General features: G+C 50.2%; 8 protein-coding genes across 8 annotated transcripts; 3 read left to right on the forward strand and 5 right to left on the reverse strand.

Moving 5' to 3' along the window:
- Nucleotides 1-261: 261 nt before the first annotated feature.
- On the reverse strand, nt 262-2315 carry N7457_003291 (MICOS complex subunit MIC60; the record flags this gene model as incomplete). The annotated part of the gene is made up of 4 exons (XM_057174336.1): nt 262-306; nt 370-1961; nt 2033-2141; nt 2202-2315. 4 exons carry the CDS (start codon nt 2313-2315, stop codon nt 262-264), a joined length of 1860 nt encoding a protein of 619 aa, XP_057034487.1.
- Nucleotides 2316-3346: 1031 nt separating this feature from the next.
- On the reverse strand, nt 3347-4281 carry N7457_003292 (Rab family GTPase; the record flags this gene model as incomplete). The annotated part of the gene is made up of 4 exons (XM_057174337.1): nt 3347-3694; nt 3772-3963; nt 4132-4151; nt 4212-4281. The coding sequence occupies 4 exons, from the start codon at nt 4279-4281 to the stop codon at nt 3347-3349; spliced, it is 630 nt and encodes a 209-aa protein (XP_057034488.1).
- A 360-nt stretch (nt 4282-4641) lies between these two features.
- Nucleotides 4642-6867, forward strand: N7457_003293 (putative phosphoinositide phosphatase (Sac1); the record flags this gene model as incomplete). Its single annotated transcript, XM_057174338.1, has 3 exons — nt 4642-4849; nt 4900-6626; nt 6691-6867. The coding sequence occupies 3 exons, from the start codon at nt 4642-4644 to the stop codon at nt 6865-6867; spliced, it is 2112 nt and encodes a 703-aa protein (XP_057034489.1).
- Nucleotides 6868-7476: 609 nt separating this feature from the next.
- N7457_003294 (flavin monoamine oxidase family protein) lies at nt 7477-9586 on the reverse strand (the record flags this gene model as incomplete). Its single annotated transcript, XM_057174339.1, has 5 exons — nt 7477-7782; nt 7859-8689; nt 8764-9011; nt 9081-9282; nt 9419-9586. The coding sequence occupies 5 exons, from the start codon at nt 9584-9586 to the stop codon at nt 7477-7479; spliced, it is 1755 nt and encodes a 584-aa protein (XP_057034490.1).
- An 869-nt stretch (nt 9587-10455) lies between these two features.
- Nucleotides 10456-12449, forward strand: N7457_003295 (transcription factor domain-containing protein; the record flags this gene model as incomplete). The annotated part of the gene is made up of 4 exons (XM_057174340.1): nt 10456-10651; nt 10760-11379; nt 11451-11615; nt 11703-12449. 4 exons carry the CDS (start codon nt 10456-10458, stop codon nt 12447-12449), a joined length of 1728 nt encoding a protein of 575 aa, XP_057034491.1.
- Nucleotides 12450-13235: 786 nt separating this feature from the next.
- On the forward strand, nt 13236-14727 carry N7457_003296 (fungal specific transcription factor domain-containing protein; the record flags this gene model as incomplete). Its single annotated transcript, XM_057174341.1, has 4 exons — nt 13236-13308; nt 13398-13666; nt 13758-14015; nt 14128-14727. 4 exons carry the CDS (start codon nt 13236-13238, stop codon nt 14725-14727), a joined length of 1200 nt encoding a protein of 399 aa, XP_057034492.1.
- Nucleotides 14728-15622: 895 nt separating this feature from the next.
- On the reverse strand, nt 15623-17364 carry N7457_003297 (cytochrome P450; the record flags this gene model as incomplete). The annotated part of the gene is made up of 6 exons (XM_057174342.1): nt 15623-16046; nt 16102-16373; nt 16432-16658; nt 16732-16883; nt 16939-17130; nt 17267-17364. 6 exons carry the CDS (start codon nt 17362-17364, stop codon nt 15623-15625), a joined length of 1365 nt encoding a protein of 454 aa, XP_057034493.1.
- Nucleotides 17365-18265: 901 nt separating this feature from the next.
- N7457_003298 (uncharacterized protein) lies at nt 18266-19491 on the reverse strand (the record flags this gene model as incomplete). Its single annotated transcript, XM_057174343.1, has 2 exons — nt 18266-19321; nt 19390-19491. The coding sequence occupies 2 exons, from the start codon at nt 19489-19491 to the stop codon at nt 18266-18268; spliced, it is 1158 nt and encodes a 385-aa protein (XP_057034494.1).
- Between the last annotated feature and the right edge of the window lie 457 nt (nt 19492-19948).

Raw genomic sequence — 19948 nt, forward strand, 5'->3', positions numbered from 1 at the left:
CCCGAGACCCCTGCACAGGCACCCAGCGGAGAAGACTTGCAAGCTTGGGCATCAGACATCATGGATTCAATCAAGCTAGATGTGTAACATAGGTTCAGGTCTCGAGTACAAGCTCTACTAAATTCACGTCCGAGAAAGGCAAGGGAACACGAGGAAATTCTAGCATTTGGTCTAAAGCACAAGTACAACTAGAGGTACAGTTCCTGTAAAAGACGAGGATATACAGGGAAAAATGAATTCTGCTTCGCTCAAAGTATGCACTTACTCAACCCGCAAGCACTGGAGGCGGGCCTCGGCCTCGATAACCTGTGGAGGAATATTGTTAGCTGATCTGTTATCTTCAACCCTAAATGTAGAACCAGAACTTACCTCGAGAGCCTGTCTAACTTCAAGAACCTTGCGGACATCACCCAACCAATCCTTGCTGAGAATCTTGGCCCAGCCCTGGAGAGTGTTCATCTCCCGAGCAGCGGCGTCAATATCACCCTGTTGCAACAAGTTCTCGGTGCGCACCAAAACGCTCTCCACGTCATCACCCTCGGACAGAGCATCCTTCTTGAACATGACCTTGCTCAGGACAAGGCTGGCGGCGTGGCTAGCCACACCGGCATCCTCGGGCAGCAGGCTAGCCTTGCGGACTTCACTTGCAACTCGGCGGAAACGCTCAAAGATCTGGGTGGTAGAGGGGATTCCACGCTGGTAAGCGGTGGGGTTAATGGAAGCGATGGCAGCCTCGACAACAGCGTCACCGGCAGCAAGCTCCTTCACGGCAACAAGCTCACGGATGAACGGCTGAGGGATCTCAGTACGCTCGACAACGGTGCGAACGGCGTCCAGGGCGACCTGAAGCTGCTGGGTCTTGAGGTTGGTGTCAATGACATCGCTCCATGCAGCAGTCAGCTTCTCAAGCTCCTTGACGTCAGAAGTGAGCTCGGTCAACTTGCTCAGGCGGCCCTCGCGCTCACGCTCGACCAGGCTCTGAACCTGGTGAACATACTTGCGGTTCAGCTCAATAGCCTGCTCAACAAGTTCATTCTGGAGACGCTGCTCAGCGAGCTCCTGAGCATGGCGGAGCTCACTGCTGAGCTTCTGCTGGTATGCAAGAGCGAGCTTCTCGCGCTCGGCTTCGAACTCCTCGCGGAACGAGGTAACATCATTAGAGCGCACTTCCTCAAACTGGCGCATCAATTCCCGTGCCGACTCATCAAAAGTGGCATGGAGCTTATTGATCTCATCCTGGGCGGTGGTTTGAACATCGCTACGAATAGCAGCAATCTTTGCAGCAATCTTCTCCAGCTCGCCCTTGGCCTTGGCAACAGGCGCGGAGTATTTGCTGACGTTCTCATCAGCGCTGATGACAGTGACAATGTCATTGAAGGTGTTGACCAGATGCTGGACAACGGAGTCATCACCATCCTGAAGCTGGAGCAATGGAATGGGGCTTGCAGAAACAGCGGGTTGTCTAGGCTCATCCAAGGAGACGACCTTCTTCTCAGATTCAGGCTTAGTTTCCTTAGGGCTCTGCTTCGCGGCCTTGTCTTCCTTGGCCTTCAAGATTGCAGCGTTCCGATCCTCGGACTTGGTTTGAGCCTCCTGGGCAGATGCCTTCTTGGCATCATTTTCGGCCTTCTCTTCTTCAGCGATCTTCCAAGTCAGTCCGCTCTTGCTAGGAATTGTGACGGGCTTTCCCTCCTCGCGGGGGGTGACTGGGAGACGGTTCTGGTGTCTCGAAGCATTGGGGAAGCGGCGATAGAAGTCGCGCTCCTCGAAGTAAAGCACACTCTCTTCACCGTATGGAATGTATTCGGTAAAGAAGTCATGGAAGTTGTCAGACTTCAGAGCCAGGAAGATGCTGCCACCGTAGGCTAGGCCGGAAGTGAGGATCAGGTAGATCAAGAACCGGCGGAAACGACCGGATTTGCGGGGAGCAGGGACCGAAGGCGAGGGGGGAATTTTGGACTCTGCAAGAATAATACATTAGAAATTGAGCAAATGGCCTCGATGTTGATCGATGAAGGAGGGGTCTTCATACCTTGTTCAGCGGCCTTGGAGATGGTCTCGGGAGGGACACTGGACTCAGAGGAAGGGGAAGCTGGTGTCGGACCACCGGTGGTAGGAGGCTTAGAATCGGCGAAGAATCGCTGCGCGTTATGACTGTGAGTATGAAGAAAATACAAAGCTTATGTATGTCGTCTTCTTACCTGGCCTGCAAGCCGGTTGCTCGCACCGGCTCTAGACAGCCATTGCGACGGGATCCGTTGGCGAACAGGGTTAGACAGCAATTGCCGACCCGGAGCAATCGAGGAGCGCAGCATGACTAGCCACACAATCGCCAAAATGAATGACTATAAGTGATCAGAGAGATGAATGGGTAGGAAAACGGGAACTGGGTATTCGGTTGCGATCCGCCCCGATAATCCTGCGGGCGGTCAGGGTGGCTTTGCGCACCATTTCATGCCCTCGTCCATACTGATATCAGAGGTATATACTTGCTATAGCTTAGTTTTGAATTAAATTTTATGGTAATTTGTCAAGAATATAGTCAATTTATAAAAATGCCACACCACGTTGTAAGAGTTTGCCTCAGACTAGCTCTTTCCGGGGTCAAATGTGAAATGTTTGGGGAGATATATAGTTGCGGGCTAAACATATCTTCAACATCGGGACATTTACAATTAATTACTGGACAATACCTACAATAGGTAGATCCAAAACCCTCGATCAGTCTTTAAAGCTAGAACTGAAATACTGGAGAGGACATAAATTATGACACCTACATAGGGTAAAATTATTGTAGGACTTCACTGTACATACAAGTGCGGAAAATGTATTATTTGAGCATAACATACTAAGAGTTTGAGAGACAAGGGTAACAAGAAGAGCAGAAATTCAGCCTCACAAGACTTAGGACGAAAGAAAAGAAGAGCGGATGCAGACGCCGGGTGAGAAGGAACAAGGAGTACAGGAGGAACAGCACTGTTAAGCACCGACAGATCCAGCTGCAGCATGTCTAAAGCCAAATTCCACATGCGTCCATGGAAGCCAAATCCTTCTGCCAGTGAGGGACTTGGTAGGCCTTAGTTGAGTAGGCTGAGCAAAGACGAAAGAATCAAAGGAAATCCGAGAGGGCTAGATTGATCACGAACCGAGAGTCTATCCCTCGGCTCCATGGCGGGTAAAGAATGAATAGTGCCAGAATCCGATCGCATGACGTTGGCAAAATCATAGAAAGTCACAGAGTTATACCACCGTTGAAACACGCAAAGATGAACAGGCTCCGCCTTATCTCAAACGGTGGGTGAGGCGACAACGCAATAACCAAGGGGGAATATGATCGGATAGTTGCTTAGCAATTGCATGCACCAGCACCTTGAGTACCAGGGGCTTCTGGTCGCAAATCGACACCGGGCCGAGGGGTCGCCCGCAAGTTCCGAGGATTGGCCTGATCCAGAGGCAGTTTCTTGGCGATGGCGGTAAACAATTCTTTGACATTAATCGATGACTTGGCAGATGTTTCGAAGAAGAGCAGACCCGCTTCGCGTGCATAGGCCTCTGCATCGGCCTCGGAGATCGCTCGTTTATCGGGGCTCTCTGTGACAAGATCAAGCTTGTTGCCTGCCAGGGCAATCACAATGTTTTCATTCGCTTGGCGTTGGAGTTCCTTCACCCATGACTTGGCTTTGTCTAGCGATGACTGTATGGTAGTCCCACCAATATTAGCTGCTATATCGGAGAATGAAATCGGAGACAAGTTGCAGGACTGGATCATACAGCTTGAGTGATGTCATAGACAACCACAGCGCAGTTGGCATTTCGATAGTACATCGGGGCCAACGACTTATACCGCTCCTGTCCAGCAGTATCCCAAATTTCAAACTTGACTGTGGTGCTATCATCGAGGGAGATGGTCTGTGTCAGGAAGGCGGCTCCGATGGTGGACTCGCGGTAATCATCGAATTGGTCCTAAATCGATCAGTTAGCATTATGTTACTCGATATACGCCCGGGTCGCCGCGGGAAACGGCATGGGAATTTTCGAGCACCCACTTTAACGAATCTAAGAACTAGCGAACTCTAGAAGATAGCGGTCAAGTCAGCGGCTGATAAAGAAGATCGCAAGCGTTATCCCAACCTTTCCAACGGCGGACTCTCCTAGAAGCACAGCATGTCAGCGGTTGAAGTGAACTGAAGAGTATCCTGAAGACAACGTACCAAGAAGGACGAGCTTGAACTGGGCGAACTTTGCGCCCGGGCGGGCTCCTGCTGCTTGCCTGGAAGCCATGATCAGGAGAGGATGGGGTCTGTGGGGGGAAAAGGTCGAACGAGGCAGGGAGGTCAGATATCGAGGAACTGGGGTATTGTTTCAAGGTCTTATGACCCAGATAGACAAATCAAGAGAAATGAAAGATTTCAAGGGTATTTAAAGATTCAAAGACCGTAGTTTAAGGCAGCGAGGAATAGATGACGGAAGGCCCAGCCACAAGAGCAGCGGGGCGGTGTGGCTGCGTACTGACCAGAGTGGCCCGCTGTACCTTCCCTTATCATGTGTTCTGGGAGTTGGACTTGGACTTGGGCTTGCTTTCTTTCTTTGCCAGTTTCCTTTCCCACACTCCTTTAATCTTCATTACGGCCTGTCCACGCTATGGCTCGTCCTGTTCTCCCGTTTCGGGATATCAATTTACATGCGTCATCCTCCCACTATGCCTTTACTTCGCCCTCATCACGACAGGCACCCACTCTGGTAGTCGACCGACCAACCGGTGATTTGCGCTTGAGCGATGGCCCCCTTCCTGGGGCCAAGCGCATTTCCAGTATTGCTGGCATTTTGGGAATTCTGAAATTGAAGCTTGGTAATCGCGATCGCAAATCGAGACTCAGGAGGTTGCGCTAATACGTACAGATAAATACATTATTGTTATCACCAAAGCCCAGCCCATGGGACGATTGCGCGGTCATATGGTTTACAAGGTTGCTGGAACGGAATTCCTCCCTATGCGAGAACGACCGCTGCATGATACCGACGAAGATGCTTATCTTACCCTGGTCAAAGACTTGCTTCGGAGGGGACCTATGTACTTCTCGTACTCGTTGGATATTACGAACAACTTCCAACGACAGGCGCAAAATCCTCCCGATGTTCCGATGTGGAAGGGTGCAGACGACCGCTTCTTCTGGAATCGTTTCATTCAATCAGATTTGATCGACTTCAGCTTGGGACACAACGACACCAGTGGAATTCGTTATGGTCCCCAGCCAGGTGCCGACCCTTACATTTTGCCAGTGATGTTTGGCATGATGCGCATTACTCCCGCCCGAGTCAAGTCGACTTCGTTCACTTTCGCGCTCATCACCCGGCGATCTAGACACAGAGCCGGAACGAGATACTTCTCCCGAGGAATCGACGAGGAAGGTCATGTCGGAAACTACAATGAAACTGAGCAGATAGTGATCTTGAATGACTCGACTGGTGGACTATCTGGATTTGGCGGAGGTCAATCAATGACTAGTGGCAAAGCCGGGCAAGACCTTCAAGTGTACTCTTTTGTGCAGACTCGAGGCAGTGTTCCCGTGTTCTGGGCCGAAGTTAATGATTTGAAGTACACACCAAAACTTCAGGTTCGCGGTGTTGAAACTTCTGTTGAAGCTGCGCGGAAGCATTTCAGCGAACAGATTCGCATCTATGGAGAGAACTATTTGGTCAATCTTGTCAACCAGAAGGGTAGGGAGGAGAATGTCAAACGGGCATATGAGCAGCTGATCCGCACATTAGTCACATCCTCGTCCGAAAGAACAGAGGCTGATGCACATACCTCGGAAAAGATGCATGTCTTGGAGCCGGGATCTAGGCAGAAAGAGATGGATCGCCTGCACTATGTGTATTTTGATTTCCACAACGAGACTAAGGGCCTCAAGTGGCATCGTGCTGAGTTACTCATGGGCCGTCTCAACGACGGACTGAACCAGGGCGGTTACTTCCGTGGAGTGGAGAGTCCTGGTGCCCCTGGTGGGCAGCTGGACACTCGTTCTACACAAACGAGTGTCGTCCGAACAAATTGCATGGATTGTTTAGATCGTACCAACGTGGTACAAAGCATGCTCGGGCGTTGGGCGGTCACGCGACAGCTCATAGATGCAGGCGTTCTTCGTACCGGAGAAACTGCCAACGATGACCGGGAGTTTGAAGACCTATTCCGGAACATTTGGGCAGACAATGCAGATGTTGTCTCCAAGACCTATTCTGGCACTGGTGCGCTGAAGACTGATTTCACTCGGACTGGCAAACGTACACGTGCCGGTATGCTGCAAGATTTGAACAATTCTATCGCTCGATATGTACGCAACAACTTTATGGACGGGCCTCGTCAAGACGGATTTGACGTGTTTTTGGGCACATATCTTCCATCGAACTCGACATTCGCCAACATTCAGCTCTTCTTTGACCAACGCCCTCTGGTTATCCAGTCTATCCCATATGTCCTCGCTGCTAGTGTATTCATGATTCTGGTAGCACTTTTCACAAGAAGGCTGCCTGACGCTACTGTCTGGCCCCTTCGTTTGTTCATGATTTTCTGGTTGCTAGTGGCTACTTATTGCTTCCGTTTTGTCCACGGGCATGGCATGCTCTATGTAAGTTGATTCTCTTTTGAACCCGCTCTAGAGTGATTTGTCACTGACTTGATCTTTTTACCAGGTTAATTGGCCGAAGCTGAACACACCAATTGCTGGCGCCGAGGGATACCAGGACGCTCTTATTAAAGCACGCTCCGATCCCATAATTGGCAAATGGCTTCCTGCCAGACGACACCAGCGTGGTATCAGCAATGCTCGTCTTGTTTTCCTGGAAGAAGGAAAGACAAGGATCGAATAAAACCTTCTGGCAGTCAGGCGTTCTTCGGCTATCTTTTCCTATCCTTTCCTGTCATACTCTGTATACTTCAAAGGCTATATCTTTTATCACTGTTCTTTTCTCTAGGCCTGCTGGCATCTCCTTCTGTTCGTTACCCAGTCAATTCTAATTTCTTGTTTCTTTCATCGATACACCTTTCCTTTGCTTTGTATCACAGGACCCTTGAAACATGTGTTCCTGTTATGTTTTTCGAAATGTTTTCTATCGTGCAGCTCAGGTTCCCCGGAGGCAGAGATCTCCATGGCTTTGCAGAGTTTAGACAATAAGCATACACCCCAAGAACTCCATGTATCAATATCAATACCCGTATGAATGTCGGTTATCGTTGCGCGTTATATCTTAAAAACGAAGGTGCGGTTGTACTTTCCAAATTGTCATCCCAAGCTTCCGAGGGTTTGATTCCATGTTCTGAGTTATACGTTCTTATTCGTCTTGTTCTTGAGGCGGAATGGAAATCAAGTCAAATTCAATACCCCTAGCTACAAAAACAGACGCAACTATTTTCACGATCTCGCTTCTCACAAGGCTTAACTTCACCCTCGAAACTAATTTCTAGGCGCCTGAACAGCTTTACATGACACATCTTATCTTCCCCTTGGCGAGGTTAATGGAGAGATTCAGGTAGTGGGCGTTGGAAGAAGCCCTCTCTGAAACTGCGCCCTTGCTTTGCTCCAAAATGACCTGGTGCGCCGTCTGCATACCGCTCTGGACGGCACCGTCGATCCAACCACACCATCCGTCTGACCAATCTGCGCTGGCAAAGAAGACGTTGCCGTGCGGCCGCTGGAGAACGGGGATATAGTTGGTCGTGGCGTTTGGTGGAGGGAAGCACCAAGTACCATTTGAGAACTCATCCTTGTTCCAATCGTGGGACACCTGGTGCATGCTTGGTTAGGATATCATGCTAACACGGAAGAGAAATTGGGGGAGGTAAAGGCAGGGCGTTACATACAATACGTTTGATGACAGCCTCGCTTTGCTTGTTTTCAGGGAGGAGGTGGAGAACGGCATCCTTGACGACATCGAGGTTGTCGAGAGTAATTCCAACCGCAGCTTCGGGGTCAGGACCAAAGCATACAAGATGAGTGTCATTCGCGGGGGTAAGGTGATCTCCGAATGCTGAGAGCAATCCCTTTCCGGGAGTGGCCATCGATCCCCATGACAGGTAGTCGGGGCCTTTCATATCGACATGGACCTTGTTGCATCGGTTCACCGACTCGTGCTGGAGAGCCTGGACCTTGTCTGCAGGCAGTGGAGGGTTGAATACCACTGAAGACAGGACGTTGAGAGGTACAGTGCTGATAACAGATTTGGCCTTCCAGGTCTTTCCGTCCCGGGTAGTCACAGTGACAATACCTCCCTCATCCTCGATGCGCTGGACGGGGGCTTGGAACCCGTGGGAAAGATTACCCGTAGACTTGGCGTGCTCGAAGATACGACGGTGAAGCTCACTGTTCCCGCTACGCAAGCGGGTGTGGAGGGCAATGTCATTCAGCCCAGTTGGGGTGTGGCTACCCAGTGCCCACCAGCGGAGTGCGCCGATAAGACCCATCTTGTCCAAGGTGTTGCCGCCCATCTGCATCAGCTGGGCCACCAGAATGCCATGCTCCTCGGCCGTGAGCTGGTCACGGATCTGGTCCACTCGATCTTGACAGGACATCTTGTCCCACTGAGCCATGAGCTCAGGGGACTGATCGGTGCCGAATGCATATTTCCATGACTGTCGGAGATCGTCTCCGTCAAGGTTGCTGAAGACGCGGAAGACTCGGCCACAAACATCGATCTATAGTGGTAAATCTCGGTCAGCTTTGGGGCTTTCAATTCACGAACAAATGTGAAGGACATCAGATTACACACCTCCTCTTCGTGTGAGAGATTACGTTGCTCACTGCCGTTGGTGAATGTGAAGTAATCTTCCTTGCTGCCGGGGTTTTGGGTAACGATCCAGTCATTGTGCAGGCCGTACAAAGACACCTCGCGGTAGATATGGGGCATGTGCCAGTGAATCCAGGTTCCACCCATCTCATAGTTGAAACCATTGACGGTTGCATGCCATGTACGACCTCCGAGTCTGTCTCGTGCTTCCAGGAGGAGTGTCTTCTTGCCTAAGGAGCACTGTCAGCTATCTTCATAACACGCTTGGAGAGAAGCACCAGCCATATTTTGGAGCTTACCTTGTGTGGCCAGATCTCGAGCGGCGACGAGACCAGCATATCCGGCACCAATGACAATCACATCGTGGATATCTCCTTCCGGCTGAATGGAGTGTGTTGCTGGCTTGACAACACCAATGGTGGGAAGGCCTTCACGGCGACCAGCTGAAGGTGTCCAGGAGAATCCGTCGGTAGAGTAGTTGAAGGCCATCTCGGCGTTTTGCTAGTAGACTTCAAGTATGAAGGAATGTCCGCGAATTGACGACCCCATGCGCGGTGGTGCCGGGGTCTTATGTGTTTCTTCCATTACCACTAATCGTGAGCAATCGAACCCCTCGGAGGCAGATCACAGCACGTACCCCCGTACACAGTACAATCCGCTTGGAAGGCGACTGCATGTCCGCGTCGCAAGTTGATTTGCTGGAATCCGGGGCAGCGATGGGGAATGCCAAGCCGGAAAAATACCGCCAATCAGAAGTTGCTCCCTGCTCTCCGGAGACGACTTCGAGAAGACCTGGACCTCTCATGAGGGTGGAGCTGTCGTACGATACGGCTCAATTCGATGTGCATTCTGTTTGATAGCTGATAGTCAACATCGAGTTCTATCAGGGAGGTTGGCGTCCCCAGACTCAATGTCTCAAGCCAATTCTGCGATTCATGGACCATACAGAAGGAAGGTGACTCTAGCGTGTGGTTCTTGTCGGAAGCGAAGGGTGAGTGGTAAGCCCAGGGGCCTTGCTCGCACTGCTGATGCTAACGTAGCCATCGAAATCTGAAGGTGAAATGCAGTGGTAGCCAGCCATGCACGTTGTGCTCGGAGAGTGGGCGGGAGTGTGAATACGATAGTAAGAATAGGGCACGACGCGGCCCCAGACCTCGAAGAAATGCACAATCGCAAAGGGTTATTCATCAATTAGCCGCTCGAATCCCATCCTGTGAGAAAGCGCCTCTCTCTTCGCAACTTCAGCTTACAGCCGACTCTGTATGGCACCCCCAAGAAGAGATACAGTATGCGGGAACGATTGAGAGATGTGTCACTGAAGAGACCACTGATGTTAATGATGATATTAATAATGATGATGATGAAGATGAACCTGCGCCAGATCCATCGGCATGGAAACCTGGTTTGGAAGCCTTACTTTACAATAATGATACCACTTCGACAGTGTATGCTAAGACACAACGCCGGCTGCGTGTCATTCAATGCATTGATACTAACAGAAAGTCTTGTAGATTGCCTGCATTGGACATAGATCTGATGTGCCATCTCATACACACCTTCTGCACCCGAGCAAACGCACAGCTAAGGTCCTTATTGTCACCATCCCAGATACAATACCAATTATCTCAGGGTACAATGTCTCGGGCCTTAGTATTGGCAGTATGCGCATCCAGCATGCGATTTACTGTGCATAGAGCTGCGAAGGGACCGCAAGCTAGGGAATTTGCCGAGGCAATGGAACGCGAGGCACGGAAGTGTATTCAAACTTCTAGTGTTGGGTGGCATCAAGTCAACAATGTCAAGACGCTATGTGTTCTTGTCGACTATATGGCAAGTTATGGTCATGGGCGGCAAGCATGGATGGATATCGGTAAGTTAAGTTAGATCCTTCATGCATATCTAAAAATGTGCATGTGCGCGCGAAAGAGCTGACGATTTCAAGCAATGGGTCGCAGCCTACTGCAATTAGCGAAATCAGACTGTGAACTTGAGATGGAACAAACCCAAGCGCTGACCATCGCCGAGCGGTATCTGACCATTGCACAAGCATCTCATTGCTTGGGCCACCGCCACTTGCAGCCTTCCCACAGTCGACAAACTAAAAGGCCAAGGCTTGAATGCGCACCATGCCCCGAAGACTGTCCGCACTTAGTAGAATTGTTAGAGGTTCTTGCTTGTATTCACCAACTGTGTCTGGTTCCATTTAGGGAGCAGAATCCGCTACCTTGGACCCCCGATTCAGAATTTCGAGCTCTGCAGGATGAGCTTGAAGAATATCTCCTCCGCCACCCCAGCACATTCCGGTTCGGCTCCAATTCTCCCTCGGCGCAGCCGTCCAGGTTGGGAGACCTGGACGCGTCGATCTCCTCCATAATATGGCATTGCTGTGTCATCGTACTCAACAGGAACTTTCTTCCTATACCCGAAAGACGGCCCAATCCTGCTGCAGATGGAGCATTATACCCACCGGCTCGCTCTCTCGACTTTCCCGAGGCACCACCACTATTTCTCAAAGAAAGAATATATCGCTGCGAGTCTAGCGCAGATGCAATATGCGACATCTCACAGGACATAATCAGGAATGGCGGATTTTACTCGGTACGTCTTAGCTCGAAATTCCTCTCATTCATAGATGCCTTGTGGACCTGGCTTAAATTTAGTATATCTAGCATGCATTGTTCGTCGGATATGCCTGCACGCAGAGTGCACTGGTATCTATCAACCGCATACACCGTTCACCGAAGCCATACGATGGTCGAATTGTGGACAACTTGAAGCTTGCATTCGTTATACTAGGGGCTCTCCAACCCTTCTATACCCCGGCGCAAGAATGGGTATGTTATTTTCCAAAGATTGAACCTACCCCAGATATTACGCAAACTTGGCTGACAAGCGACGTACTTACGTTCCATTAACTATAGATGAATCTTCTTTTCCGTGCCCACGACACCAATTATGCATCTGAGATAAGCGATCACTCATTTGACAACTACTTCAGTAGATTCCTCAACATCGAGGAGCCGACCTTCATGCCACTACAGCCAAAGACCAGCGATACTACATCCGAAGATAACGAGGGCGACGGAGAACACGGTCGAACCAAACATGTGCAAAATGAGGAGGAGGAAAGAGCCGACGAAACCGTGCCTGCAAATTCTGCCCCGGAATGGCTCCAAGCCTATGCGGGTCATCTGTCCGGAGACATTGAATCAGATGATGAGGAGAGCCCCGATGAAAGTCCACGAAGCTCAGGAGTCCATATCGGACCAATACCAACGCAAGGAACAAACGCCATGACTCAAATGGTCCCACTCGACAACCCTGGCGAGGGTCAGGATCGAATGAACATGGGCATGGGAGGAGGCACCTCGGAAATCTTGCCGGTTCATATGGCCGGCGCAATCCTCACGTCTATGTCAGGGGGAGCGCCAAGTTTCCCCTTGCACGCACAAGAGCACCGCCATCAACAACTTGTGCATACGGAATATGATGAACAGTGCATGGCTATGGACAATCAGACTGAGTTCCCTGGGCTCTTTAGCCAGATGCCTACGTTTGCAGACTTTTCTGAACTTGGACCCGAAATACCTATATTTCCAGGACTGGAATCGGTTGTGGGAGAATCGGATATGTGGTCTGATATATTCCATAATAACATGTTCGAGTGATAATTTATTATAAGAAAATTACATCCATCCCAGTTGCCAAGGCAGTATTGTTGACTGTCCTCGTATTGTCCTCGCACAGGTCCCGTGCGGTCCTCGTGCCGCCGTAACCGGCTATTGCCTCGTACCCCAGGTTCCCCGCAATTTCCCCAGCTCCGAAACCGCTGGGCACAAATGGACGTATTTAAGCAAGGCCTAGGTAGTGATCATTCTGGGACTAGAAGTTTCTTTCGGCTATACAACGAGTCTAAACGAATCTTGATAAGCGTTCTGCAAACCAGGGCCACTAAGACTAAAGTGTGATGGCGTCTTTAGCCAACAAGAGGGGAAACAATCGCGTTGATAAGCCATCAACTAACCTCCAAATTCCGCCCGCGCTCGCTTTCCGCCAACCTTCCTCTTTGCAATACACATGTTCTGGAAGCATCCACGACTTGAGATCCTCACACAAAAATGGAACAAAGTCTGCCTCGTGCGGAGCGACAGAATGATCACGGAATATGTTGGACCTGCCTCGATAAGAACAGACAGTGCGACGGAGGACTACCTTGTATGTTGATCCTGGGCCCAAACCACTGCCTAGGCCCTTGAGGTGATTAACGAGATTTGGAAAATCGCTGACCGTCGATCTTCTGCCCAGGCTGTGGGATATGCAGACAAAGGGGTGTGAAATGTCGCGGATATGGAGTTCGGTTGCAATGGCCAGCGGGAGTCGCAGGCGGCGCGAAAAAACAGAAGTCAATGAGGATGCGCCGAGGCCGATCGTCATCGAGTCCGGAGTCGCCAGAGATGACTCTTCCTGGCAATATATCGGCGCTAGGGTTACCCGCGGAGGAGAGCTTTTTTATGCAACATTACATTCGTACGTTCTCCAGCCAAACTAACGGCCTCTGCACCTCATCTCCATTATCTTTATGCCGATCAGTCGCTAACATGAATTCTTTCCATTAGAGAACATCGCGAGGATAGCTCTCGCTATCGACTATACTGGGAACGGATATCGCTCGTTGCTGCCTATGGCCGCGCAAGAGCCCGCGGTGTTAAACGCCGCCCTCGCAGTTGCCGCTTCCCACCATAGCCGCTGGCAGCGCAAGGCCGATACAATGTCTCGCAAGTATCTCAAGGCCGCCTCTAAGGCTCTCCGAGAAAGATTCTTGGCTCCGGACCGTATCCACGACCCAGTTACCCTGGCGTCCATGTTGCTACTGGTCTCATTCGAGGTATCTTTGATCCCGGTTCCCCTTTTAGTCATATATCATCTCCTGCATCGCTCTAATGATCCCCTCATTTGCTGAATTTTCTTGTAACTAGGTATTCTCAGGCTCTAGTCGGTGGAAGGGCCACTATGATGCCATCCGCGGCTGGATCCGATCTCGAGGCGACTGTTCAGATCTCGACCCATTTTTGAAGACATGGGTTTGTTTGCTCGATACTCAGACAGCTCTCAACCTAGGACAGCCGGCGATGGCAGAGTTGGAGTCTTGGCTTGATACGACAGCCACGCCAGGGGATCAAGAAGAATTCGTGGACGCTCTTTTTGGCTGTTCATCCAGGTTACCCAAACTTATGGTCAGTCATCTCCATGTATGCTTGATATCTCGAATCTCTCACTTTAATCAACATTTGTGTTTTCTTTCCTCTATAATATAAGCGACACGAGCTGACCTTAGGGACAATCCAGTGGGCGGCTTCCCGATTATACGCAGCCTCCAAAGACAACCAACTCATGCCAGAACAATTACAAAATCAGGTCGACATCCTACAGTCTCAGATCCGGTCGACTGCCATAATACTCGAATCAAGTCCTCTTGTGAACATTTCATGTCGGACTACCACCCAGCCCTTCGCCACTGTTGGAATGGGACAAGAAGAGCTACGACGGAGAATGGTCGCCACAGCGGAAATATTCCGGCATTCATCCCACATCTATGTACACCGCATTCTCCATGGCCCCGAGGAGCCACTCAACAAGGAGATGCAGGCATCACTTGACACCGCCCAGGAGCTCCTAACCATGGTCCCGGATGCGCTCGGCCCTGGCGCTAATCTCGGCTGGTGTCTTGTTGTCATCGGTGCTGAGATGGACCGCGTTCACCAAAGGGATTACGTCCAGTCCAGGCTGGATGGTTTACATTTACTCGGTATTCACAACACTAAGAACGGTCAGAAGATCCTCGATGAGGTCTGGACCCGTCGAGACCTCGTTACTCGCGGACAGGCCGTGCCTGAGAGGTGGCAGGATACTATGCAACGGATCGGGCAGTCGCAGATATTGGTCTGATGTTGACGTCCGCGTTCCAGAGATCTAAGATGATGGGAATATCTCTGCCCATCATAGAGTGGAACTGTCGCTATTGCAATCGGACTCTCTGCTGGAAAAGACCTAGCTCATCTCCACCCCCGCTCGGATGTAATCTGCTCCGAAGGTCCCCGACTTCAGCACCCGTTATCAAAGGTTGCTCATGGTCACAGACGACATCAAATCACGCGGGCTTGTGGGAATATCATTCAATACGCCCGAGATAGTCAACCATCACATGATGTAACTATAGGTACAAAGGCCTCCAGTGTAGGGCCCCATCTAGCTCGGATCCCACTCACATTGATGGAATACTGCTCCACAATCGGAGAGTGTGAGCCCCATTGTGGGTTCCCTTCCCAGCTCAGTGCTGGCAGACCTTCCTACGAACGCAACTCACGGTATTGGGGGAGGCATCCCCTTGATGTGATATTAGCGAGCAGATTGATGAATGCTCACTTTCGCAATACTCTTGAGGATGGAGACCTTGTTGCTTGTATACTAACAGATTGCAATTTCCATCAGTTTCCAAGGCGTGAAACCAGATTTTGAAATCTCTATCATTGGAAAAGGGATTTGGTGTCTTCAGCGCCGCCTGAATCGCCTCCTTTATGTATATTCTCACTGCAGAAACTATTCACCTATGAACCATCTCTTCTCTAACCTTCCGCATCGACTTTCCCTAATTGTAATATTCTTTTAGCTATAGAAATTAATAATATATCCCTGCTCTTCCGACGCATTCCCGCAAAGCCCTTCTGCCACGTCGTTCGCGACTATAATTCGTTTTCTCGGACATATCGGCGTCCTTCCATCCAGTTCTCTTTAACAAGCCCCCAACCCCGAGTCTCTCCATCACGTCAGGTATCTAAACCCACTAAACTTGATATGTGCAACACCATGGCAGGTCAGCTTGAACTAGGATTTCTCTGTCGCTCTGCTCAAACGGATTCTGCCGCAAAAATTCCAGAACCAAATCCTTATGACCCGGAGTCCGCGGGGTAAACACGCATTCAAACGGCTGCGGATGGCTAATGAGACCCGGCGTAAAGTCAACCTGTGGTTCAATGAATTTCCCATCCGCGCCGCGCGGTTTGCTCAGATCGAATACAGCGAGTATGCTGGCCATGGTGATGAAAAGTGTTGTATCTGCAAGGAGATGTCCGGGACATCTACGCTGCCCAAATCCAAATGCGACATTGCGTGGGTCGGGGGCGGCATCGATTCCTTCGGAGGGGATGAATCTTTCGGGTTTGAATTCGGATGGCTCGGGGTAGATTTCTGGATTGTGGTTATAAGCCCTACCATCTTGTTAGTATGGACGTAGGAATATTACGGCTTGGTCCAGGGTGATACCAGATATTCGGTAGCAGCAATGCATCCTTTGGTATCAAATATCCATTGATAACATGGTCCTCCTCGGCTCTGTGGGGGATACTAAGCGGTGCAACTGTGTGCCAGCGAAGGATTTCAGTAACGATAGCATCGATATATGGCAAGTTACTTCGGTCAGCTACGGAAGGCAAAACCCTTTCACCAAGCACGCGATCGATTTCAGCTTGTGCCTTTTGTTGAACCTCGGGATTTAGAATCATGGCAAGATGGAAAGCTTGCAAAGCAGACACAGTCTAGCAAATGTTAGCAGCAGATAGGTAGAAATCGAGACGGTTGCGGGATATCTCATACAGGATCTACACCGGCCAAATATAATCCGGCTGATGCCCATTCTAAAATTTCTCTATCCTCGGGTTCCGCGAGCAATTGGGAGGCGAAGGAATGCTGGTAGCGATATTGGAGCACTAGTGTCAGGAAGAATGAGTAACCGCCATGGGCAAACTGGCGCATGCTTCCAGCGTAGTGACGAGCTGTCTTTTTGAACCCGGTTCCTGGGACCCATTTTGGTACGGGTTTCACTAGTCGTTATTAGAGAAAACTCGGAAACTGATTAACAGCGGGATTGAATGCGTGTTAGAGGTGAAGTCCTACATGCTGGTATCAAATCAACCAACCAGGCGCCAGGGGCAGTGGCCTTGGAGAAGTTCTGCAAAGCTCGATCGGCTAAGTCGACGAAAAGATCATCCTCATGCGGGTCGATAGTGTAGTCATATGTGCTCTTCAAGATGAATGCCCTAGCAAACCTTTGAACGGCAGATCAGCCAGTACCCCAGGTTTCACCCGGCGGAAGATACTGACTTCTGGGTGTGATTTACGAAGTCTTGTGGACTATGAAGTAGACGCCAAAGAAATCGTCGTGATTCCACTTCTAATATGCCATCGAACTTGGAGACTGCATCGCGCGAACCTAAAGTGCGTGCCATCGCTCTATGATAGGCTTGAAGTAGGCTGGTATTATCCAGAGTGCTGATCTCTTTCCCAAAGCCAGCTCTAAAACATGTTAACGGGTTTGTTTCTTTCAAAAAAAGAAAGATGATACTGAAATAGCTCAAATGGGATGGTGGAGCTCTGCCGAGGCAAACATGCTCCATGTGGACATAGATGTTGGAACGGAGGTTGCGCTCACAGTTCGTTCGCAAACACCCGCCGGGGTCGAGACGAGTTTATCGCTGAGTGCTTGTCTAGTATCTCAGAGGCCAGCCGGTGGTCATTGATGATGACCATTGTAACTCCAAAGGCCGTGGTCGAACTCAAAGGCCCTTGATCAATATAAATCGAATTGCCAGGGGTCAGTTCAGGTGTGTCACCTACCATAGAGATCCTTGTGCTTCAGCCAATGCTGCCATGGCTGCGAGCTAGCAGGTGGCAGGTCAAGCCAGTTTCCTATTATGGGAAATCCTCTTGGTCCTGGAGGTAGAGATGGTCCTGGAGGTAGAGGTGGGAAACTTTTACCAAGTAAGAAAGCCTTGAAGCGGGCTAAAGCCACTGCAATAGCAGCGAGGATACCCATATTCCCCTAAACGCTTGAATTCGTGGGAAGATAAAAGATTCAATGTCACCTATCACAATCATAATCTAGGCACCTTGAGTTGGACCAGGAATGAGAATTCCACAATGATTGGGGCCGATCGAAGGAGAGAATAAGCGTGGAAGAGGGCAACCGTGGACCTCGGGAGGATGATATGTGGCGTTGTCGCTCCGTTCTGGTGCACACCCCCTCGCCGCTTTTGCTTAGAATTGGGCACAACGCATACTCTAGTTTGATTCTCCTTCTTTGAAAACTCCATGTTCTCTCCAAGAGACTGGGATATCATCGCTATCCTACTTACTGTAGTTTCATGTCTGGGGAGGGCCAGGATCCTGACCTGGCCGTTGCTTATTACTAATGCATGGTGCTTGTACAGACAATATTATTCATCCAGACCTATTGCGTCCATAGAACGATTTCACTATGAGAACAGAGAAAGCAGTACATGTTGAAAGAGCGAGTAGTGTATGAGCTGCGTACGTATGACTAGTAAAGCTAGAATAGCAGTTGGTTACAAGCACAAAATAACATCCAGGACTCTCATTCAAAACGATAGCTCTGAAGTTGCTGTTTCAAAACAGCGATATACACATGCCTTTATTTCCATTTGGCATCGACAGTTACAGCTTGGCCAGAGCATCCAGCGGGCACGGTGTAACTTCTGTTAGGATCGCTCTCCCAAGTCACACTTCCGCCTGTCTTCTTGATAAATTTGTACTCGAAGGTTGTACCGACGGGAAGAGTGACCGTTCCTGTCCACAGGTGGTTTGAATTTGTATACGAACCGGCTGACAGGGCAATTGCCGATGATGTGTCCCATGAGCCCAGTTGGCTGATGGATCCGACGAGGTAGATGTCTGTTCCAGTCGTTGTCGTGACAATCTCGTTGAAGACGACCGCAACACTCGTCGCCGCTGCACATGTTGCAGTAGTGGTTGGTTTGGTGGTAGTTGTCATTGTTTTGCTAGTCGTGGTGCTGGAAGAAGGAGGGCCCGAACCACCCCCAATGCGAATATCAGCGCAGTGAAGATACGCCTGACCAGTCTGGTAAGAGTTCCATCGGAATCGCAGCAAAGTGTGATCAGAGTTGTAGTTGGGGATCTTGATCTTCTTAGTGACTGTATAGCCACCCGCAATGGTTGTCTTGCAAGATCCAAGCGCGGCACCATCAACTCCCTGGCAGCCACGTCTCGAGTCGGCCTGGAATGCGTTGCAAGTGAACCAGTCATTGCGATAGCATGGCTGTCCAGGGGAACAGTCCGGGCTATACCCGCAATTTTGACCATCCACGTCTGTGCACTTCAGCTCGCCCTTCAGGAAACAGTCCTCCGCGGCTTGCTTTTCTTCATTTGTGGGAAGATAACCAGGTGTTAGGAAGAGATCGACAAGCGCTTGATCTTGGCAAATGCCGTAAGTGAACATTCCACCGTGATCGCCATTGTGATCGACACACCACTGGACTTCTACTACGTCGCCTGCAGTATAAGTTGCGACGACTTCGTTGCCCCAGTGTTCTCCGGGTTGGTTATAGTCGACGCTGACTCGGGCGTTGTACCCACAGGGTCCACTTCGGCCTACTTGAGGTCCTTCGAGATCCGGCCAGGGACTGACGGGCTCGAGGATCGAACATTCAGGGCAAGTGTCAATTCCAGCCTATGAACATGAAAGGACAGTGTTCGTTAGCTGGAAAGTTTCAGCGCAGGGACGATTGGGATCCATACCTCAAAACCCAGACGGGTTCGACTGAATGGAATTGTGAGATATCCATGCGCATTGGCCCAGGCGACAAGGCCAGCAATGGCAGTGAACCTTGCGAGTTTCATGATTGCTGGGTTTAAATCTTGATCGGAGCAGCAAATAGCAACCTAACTGATAGCCCTTGCACGAAGTCTTCCGTTAGCGACATTTCCCCTTTATATACCATTTCTCAGAACAGAAATGATTGATGCTAATCCTGAATCAAAACGGACATATACTTTTACCCGAGGGGCGCTTTAAAGCTGTGTCCTTTCTTGGCTATGGGGTAAAGGGTGTCTGATTCGCTCTTGATGCATCGTCAACCCGACAATTTTCCGGCGAGGCGCTCACCTGTGGACACTTTATTCTCATGACTGATGAGATGCTCAAGCCCGATAGGCTTATATCCCGGCATGGCTTCGCTGAAGAAACGCCTCAAGAAAGCCTCCGAATAGAAACGACAGAGATAAATTCATAAACCAGAACTGCCTTAGGTAGCAAGCCCGATAAATCACCGCTTCCCCCGCTTCCCCACATCCCTCA

Source organism: Penicillium paradoxum, assembly GCF_028828445.1.
Source record: "Penicillium paradoxum strain IBT 22861 chromosome Unknown utg000003l_segment0_segment0, whole genome shotgun sequence".
NCBI lineage: Eukaryota > Fungi > Ascomycota > Eurotiomycetes > Eurotiales > Aspergillaceae > Penicillium > Penicillium paradoxum.